The sequence below is a fragment of the Pongo pygmaeus genome, chromosome 20, assembly GCF_028885625.2.
Source record: "Pongo pygmaeus isolate AG05252 chromosome 20, NHGRI_mPonPyg2-v2.0_pri, whole genome shotgun sequence".
NCBI lineage: Eukaryota > Metazoa > Chordata > Mammalia > Primates > Hominidae > Pongo > Pongo pygmaeus.
This window is the reverse complement of record NC_072393.2, coordinates 18,683,967-18,690,911: the sequence shown is the minus strand read 5'-3', so window position 1 is coordinate 18,690,911 and position 6,945 is coordinate 18,683,967. Positions and strand designations below refer to the sequence as shown.

General features: G+C 52.9%; 1 protein-coding gene across 2 annotated transcripts; it reads left to right on the top strand.

Annotated features, from left to right (window-relative positions):
- Positions 1-1,365: 1,365 nt before the first annotated feature.
- CIST1 (colon, intestine and stomach enriched 1) lies at positions 1,366-6,632 on the top strand. Of its 2 annotated transcripts, none has more exons than XM_054464250.1 (4): positions 1,366-1,456; positions 4,206-4,613; positions 6,235-6,395; positions 6,530-6,632. In XM_054464250.1, the coding sequence occupies exons 1-4, from the start codon at positions 1,366-1,368 to the stop codon at positions 6,575-6,577; spliced, it is 708 nt and encodes a 235-aa protein (XP_054320225.1). In that variant the 3' UTR covers positions 6,578-6,632. The 2 variants fall into 2 exon arrangements, with proteins under 2 accessions (XP_054320225.1, XP_054320224.1); XM_054464249.1 differs by lacking the exon at positions 1,366-1,456 and adding an exon at positions 2,638-2,762.
- Positions 6,633-6,945: the final 313 nt, after the last annotated feature.

Sequence of the window (6,945 nt, the reverse complement as noted above, 5' to 3'; positions counted from 1 at the left end):
CCCAGAGCACTCACCTCAAGTCCCTCACCCCTAAAAAATCCTACAGGATGGCTGGGTGTGGTGGCTCATGCCTGTAATCCCAGCACTTCGGGAAACCAAGACGAGTGGGTCACCTGAGGTCAGGAGTTAGAGCTATCAGCCTGGCCAACATGATAAAACTCCATCTGTACTAAAAAAAAATACAACAAAAAAAGGCCAGGCACGGTGGCACATGCCTGTAATCCCAGCTACTCAGGAGGCTGAGGCAGGAGAATCACTTGGACCCGGGAGGCGGAGGTTGTGGTGAGCCAAGATTGTGCCATTGCACTCCAGCCTGGGCAACAAGAGCTAAACTCAGTCTCAAAAAAAAAAAAAAATTAGCCGGGCATGGTGGTACACGCCTGTAATCGCAGCTACTTGGGAGGATGAGGCGGGAGGTTGCTTGAATCCGGGAGTTCGAGAATGCAGTGAGCTGTGATTGTGCCACTGCGCTCCTGCCTGGGCGACAGAGTGAGACCCCGTCTCTTAAAAAAAAAGAAAAATTGGGGGCTGGGCACGGTGGCTTATGCCTGTAATCCCAGCACTTTGGGAGGCCGAGGCGGGTGGATCACTTGAGGTCAGGAGTTCGAGACCAGCCTGTCCAACATGGTGAAACCCTGTCTTTACTAAAAAATACAAAAATTAGCCAGGCCTGGTAGCGGGCGCCAGCTACTCAGGAGGCTGAGGCAGGAGAATTACTTGAACCCGGGAGGCAGAGGTTGCAGTGAGCCGAGATTGCATCACTGCACTCCAGTCTGGGTGACAGAGCAAGACTCCGTCTCAAAAAAAAAAGAATAAAAGAAAGAAAAATCCATAACAGAAATGCTAGAAGGTTAGAAGGTTCCAGTCATGTCCCCAAAAGGCCCCAGTCTGGGTGAGACAGAGGACAGAGGAGGACGAGGACAGAGGAGAACAAGGACATCCCCAGCCCTGTGGGTTCAGGGATAGGAGGGAGGTGGGAGTAATTGGTGCTCCCAGAGTGGGCAACCTGCTGGAGGAGCGGCAGAGGGAGTGACAGCAGGGGTTTGGGCAGCTGTGGAGCCAGGAGCAGCGGGAAAGAGGACGGCAGGGGCAGGGTGTCTTTAGTGGATGACTGGCTTTGAGAGCTTCTGGGTCGTCGTGTTTAGAAGGGGTGGAGTCCAGGTGAAGAGGGCGAGAACCGCACCCGGGGGAACAGGAGCGCCCCGGGGAGGTCCCACACCCTGAAGCCCCACCTGCGCCTCGCCCCTGCACAGCCCCGCGCTCCGCCAGCAGGGAGCGCACGCGCAGGTGCAAGGAGCTGGCACCTGGGCACACACCTGGCCACACACCTGTGCAGAGCCGGTGGCAAGCCCTCCCGGCACAGGAATGGCATGCCCCCAGCTGCTGCCACTTCTGCTTTTGGTGCTGGTGCTGCTGCTGAAAGCTGATGGGAATTACAGTACTACTTCCTTTACAGGTAAGAGCTGGTAAAAGGGAGGCTCAGCTTCCAGAAAGTGGAAGGGTGGGGGTGGGGGACGCACAGCCCAGTCACACACCTGGCTTCTGGACCCCTCCCTCAGGCCACGCTGGTCCGCCAGCCCTCCGAGGAAGGCTGCCCTTTCCCCCAGAAACAAACGGAGCAGCTGTGAGGACAGATGAGGCACCGCTGCTCCCAAGCCCTGGGGCTGTGGGTTCTGCAATTCCAGTGAGCCCTGAACCTGCTGGAGGCCACAGATGGCCTCACACCTACTTTGGGCCTCCTTTTCAAATCTGTTCCTTTTAGCCAAAAAGAGAGAATGGTGAAGACCGCAGGGCCATGGGGGTTCCAGGGAACAGGGACTCACTTCCTGGTCATCAAACATCTGTGGTTCCCATGAGAAGTTCTTCTGGGTGTCTGACTTAATTCCCTCTTGCTCTCCTATAAGACAGTGCCTAGGGTGGAGGGGAGGAGCCTTGAGCTTCTCGCATTCCCTTTTTCTGCCCTTTACCTGCCACTATGTCGTCACTCTCTGACCGGTGTCCTACCTCACAGACCTGTAATAGCAGAGCAGAGGCCACCATGGCTGCTGAAATGCTCATTGCAGGGAAGGGTTTCATTCAGAAGGCACCACTTTTATCCCCATTTCATAGCTCAGGAAACTGAGGCTCAGTCCAGCTTGTCCCAGACCCAGATTAGGCTCATGTGAGCCTCCCAGTCTAGAAGACTCTGGGAAAAGTAAACACCCAGCACAGTGCCTAGAAACAGCTTTATTTTTACCTTCCGGTCAACTCTTCAGCAGCTCACCAGTGCCTACTCAGTGCCAGGCACTCAGCAGGGCTTGTGTCCTCCAACTCTTCCTTTTTCAAGTCCGCAGCTTTTCCTCAGTTCACTAAGCACTCAGCTCACCAGAATTCTGACTTGGCTTGGGGTCCACTATGGCCTCTGAATCATCTTCATTTCAGCAGAAACAGAAGACAAAGGTCCTTGAGGGGCCTTCTGCCCAGCTCCCCAGTCACCTCAGGCCAGACCCTCTGCTACTCTGAGCCTCAGTTTCTCATCTGTCAAATGGGGATGAAGTCCAGCCTGAGTTCCATGCCTCTTCTATACTCAGCTGTCAACCCCACAGGGCCTGGGGGGCTACACAGAGATCTGGGGAGGGTGGCATGTGGACCCAGCCCCCTCTCAGGGCCAGTGCTGTGTGTTATTTCCGCATTTCTGCTGCCTAGGGTGAGTCAAGGAGGAAGCACAAAGTTTGGCCCAGAGCAGAGTGGATGGGTGGAGCAGAGAGTTGATGAATGAACTTGTAAGTGCCTAAGAGGCCCAGTCACCTGGAACTGGGTGGGAAGTCGTTGTGGGAGGTGGCTCATGAACTGCTTACCCGCCCTCAGCCTGGTCCCTGGACTCCATGCCTGGGATGGGATGGGAACCACGAAGTGGCTGGACCAACACGCAGAAGGGTGGGTTCCAGAGACATGTTCCCAGCGCCTGTGTCTTTGTGTCTTCCATTAAAGTTGAGGTTAGCCTAGGGGTACCTGGAGAAAATTAGGGCTGATCCTCTCTGAGCTCATAGGTGGATCTTTATAGTTGAGTGTCACTGTGCACCCACTGTGTTTCTATTCTATTGTGGGTTTTTTTTTTTTTCTTTTTTTTTTTTTGAGACGGAGTCTCACTCTGTTGCCCAGGCTGGAGTTCAGTGGCATGATCATGGCTTACTGCAGCCTTTACTCCTGGACCCAAGCGATCCTCCCACCTCAACCTCCTGAGTAGCTGGGACTAGGCATGCACCACCATGCCTGGCTAATTTTTGTTTTATTTATTTTTTGTAGAGACAAGGTCTCGTTATGTCTCCCAGGCGGGAGTGCAGTGGCGCAATCATGGCGCACTACAGCCTTGAATTCCTGGGGTCAGGCAATCCTCCCGCCTCAGCCTCCCCAGTAGCTGGGAGCACCTGGCTTGCGTACACCCACTATGAACCTGACTGATGAACTGTCAGAGGCACCAACTCCACATGAATTCCATTTTACAGAAAAGAAAACTGAGTCCCAGAAAATTTAAAGGAGCTACCCAGCACTGCCTGGGATGCAGTCACTTCCCATATCCAAAGGACTTATAGAGCTCTCAGCCAAGAGGACTGGAAACGCTGATCTGCACTTGAACCCGGGCTGTGGGACTTCAGACCAGGAGCACGAATTTGAGGGGGAGCTTCAGTTTTCCACTTAGTGCTCACATGGTGTCCTAAATCTTTCAGGTCTCCCTATGATCTGGACAAAAAAATTAATTAATTAAAAATAAAAATGAAAAGGCTGGGCACGATGGCTTATGCCTGTAATCCCAGCACTTTGGGAGGCCAAGGCATATGGATCACCTGAGGTCAGAAGTTCGAGACCAATCTGGCCAGCACAGTGAAACTAAAAATGCAAAAATTAGCCACGCGTGGTGATGCACGCCTGTAATCCCAGATACTTGGGAGGCTGAGGCAGAAGAATTGCTTGTACCCAGGAGGTGGAGGTTGCAGTGAGCCGAGATCGCACCGCTGCTCTCCAGCCTGGGTGACAGAGCGAGACGCCATCTCAAAAAAAGAAAAAAAAAAAAAAAGAGAGAGAGAGAGAGAGAAGGTCTCGCTATGTTGCCCAGGCTGGTCTCTAATTTCTGGGTTCAAGTGATGCTCTCACCTTGACCTCTCAAAGTGCTGGAATTACAGGCGTGAGCCACCGCGCCCAGTTTCCAATGATGTTTTTCTTTCCAGATATTGTGACCTCAGAGAACAGTATGGAGACATCACCTCTCAGCTCTCTGATTTCTTCTCCCTTCGCCCACAGCACCCACAGTTCAGGGGAACCCCTCAAATCCTACTCCAGCACCATGAGTTTGGAGACAGACTCCATAACCCACCTCAGTCCCTCAAATTCAGGGACAACCCCTACCATCCAGCCGAGCCCCAGCTCCACAGATTCAAGGATGATTCCCTCCTCCCCACAACCAGAGATAATCACGCACCCTAGTTCTGGCTCCCCCAGTGCAGAGCTCACCCCCTCTTCCCATTCCACCATCCCCAGTTCCGAATCCCTGACCTTGCACTGGAGCCCCACTTCCCACAGCCCCAGAACGGAGCCCTTGACCTCCACTGACCAGAACTTGGAGCCCCCTGGCCCAGGTGAGTATTAAGAGATTTGGGTGTTTGTAGGGAGGTGGCGGGTGTAACAGGCTGCAGTTTGGAAACTGACCACCAGGGGGAGGTACAGCCCCGAGAATGCTCTAGGAAGGGCTTCCTGTCTCTGCTCCATTGTCTAAAGCCCTTCATGCTATGCGCATTTATTAAGTGCCTAGTGTATGTCACGGCTGGGCACGCAGCGATGGGCAAAGAGAGAAACTAATACTTGCTGTGGTGGGGAGACAGGTTATACGTTATGTATTTGGGCCTGGGCAAAATAGCAGGACTTTGTGTCTACAAAAAAATCTAAAAATGGCGGGGCGCGGTGGCTCAAGCCTGTAATCCCAGCACTTTGGGAGGCCGGGGGGGTGGGCAGGGAGAGGGTGTATCACGAGGTCAAGAGTTCAAGACCAGCCTGGCCAAAATGGTGAAACCCCGTCTCTACTAAAACTACAAAAATTAGCCAGGCGTGGTGGCAGACGCCTGTAATCTCAGCTACTCGGGAGGCTGAGGCAGGAGAATCGCTTGAACCCAGGTGGCAGAGATTGCAGTGAGCTGAGATCGTGCCACTGCACTCCAGCCTGGGTGGCAGAGTGAGACTCTGTCTCAAATAAATAAATAAATAAATAAACAAATAAATAAATAAATAAATAAATAAAAATAAAAATGGCTGGGCGTGGTGGCTCACATCTGTAATCCCAGCACTTTGGGAGGCCAAGGCAGGAGGATCACCTGAGGTCAGGAGTTCAAGACCAGCCTGGCCAACGTGGGGAAACCCCGTCTCTACTAAAAATACAAAAATTAGCCAGGCATGGTGGCGGGTGCCTGTAATCTGGGCTACTTGGGAGGCTGAGGCAGGAAAATAATTTGAACCCAGGAGGCAGAGGTTGGAGTGAGCCCACATTGAACCACTGCACTCCAGCCTGGGAGAGAGAGCAAGACTCCATCTCTGGAAAAAAGAAAAAAAAAAGACTCCATCTCAAAAATAAATAAAGTAATTAATTAAATAAAATTTAAAAATTAGGCTGGGCTCAGTGGCTCACACCTGTAATCCCAGAACTTTGGGAGGCCGAGGCTGGTGGATCACCTGAGCCAATGAGTTCAAGACCAGCCTGGGCAACATGGTGAAACTCCATCTCTACTAAATATACACAAATTAGCTGGGTGTGGTGGCACACACTTGTAGTCTCAGCTACTGGGGAGGCTGAGGTAAGAGGATCACTAGATCCTCGGAGATGGAGGTCGTAGTAAGCTGAGATAACGTCACTGCACTCCAGCCTGCATGACAGAGCGAGACTCTGTCTCAAAAAAAAAAAAAAAAATATTGGCTGGGCATGGTGGTGCATGCCTGTAATCCTAGCTACTTGGGAGGCTGAGGTGGGAGGATTGCTTGAGCCCAGGAGATAGAGGCTGCAGTGAGCTGTGATCGCACTACTGCACTCCAGCCTGGGTGACAGAGTGAGACCCTGTCTCTAAAATAAATGATTAAAAAGTGGCAGCCTCAACTGGAGAGGGAAGAGAGGTCAGCTTCCTGAGAACAGATTTAAAAGGCTCTGGGCCCTGGTGGGTGTCTTAGGCTTGTGGGGAATAGGGCCCAGTGCTGACTCTGAGCTCCTTTCCCCAGCTCCAGGTGACACTAGGCCCCGTGAGTTACACAGGAACCCGAGCGTGGTGGTGGTCGTGTGTTTGCTGGTGTCTCTTTTGCTCATCGGGTCTGTGGTCATGGCTGTGAGATTTTGTCACCGGGATGAGTCCAAGTTTGAGAACCTGGACGAGGTGTCCATGGTAAGGTAGGGCTGGGCTGCGGGCTCAGCCCTGGGGCCAAAGCAGGGTTGGGGGAGCTGCCGTCCCAAGCAGGACCAGCCTGGGCTTCAGAGCCTGTTGGTGTCTGAATGCTTCCCTGTGTGTTCCTTCCTCAGGGATCCGTGAATGACAGATTGTCCTTTGCCCACCACCTCCAGGAGTGAGCCCTGAGGAGCCAACAGAGATGGGGGCATGGATGCGGCTGGGGTCCCTGGGGAGGAGCAGAACCTGAGGAAATAAAGCCCTTACCATTCATCCAAGGCCTCCTGAGTTATGGACTCGTGTGACAAACATTAACTGAGCACCTACTATGTGCTGGGCTCTGTGCTGGGGTCACAGTGGGGACCATGTCTTTACTTTCAGGGGATCCACACACTCAAGGTGCAGGGACAGATAAGAATCAGGAGATCACTTGGCTGGGTGCGGTGGTTCACACCTATAATCCCAGCACTTTGGGAGGCCAAGGCGGGCAGATCTCCTGAGCTCAGGAGTTTGAGACCAGCCTGGCTAACATGGCGAAACTGTCTCTACT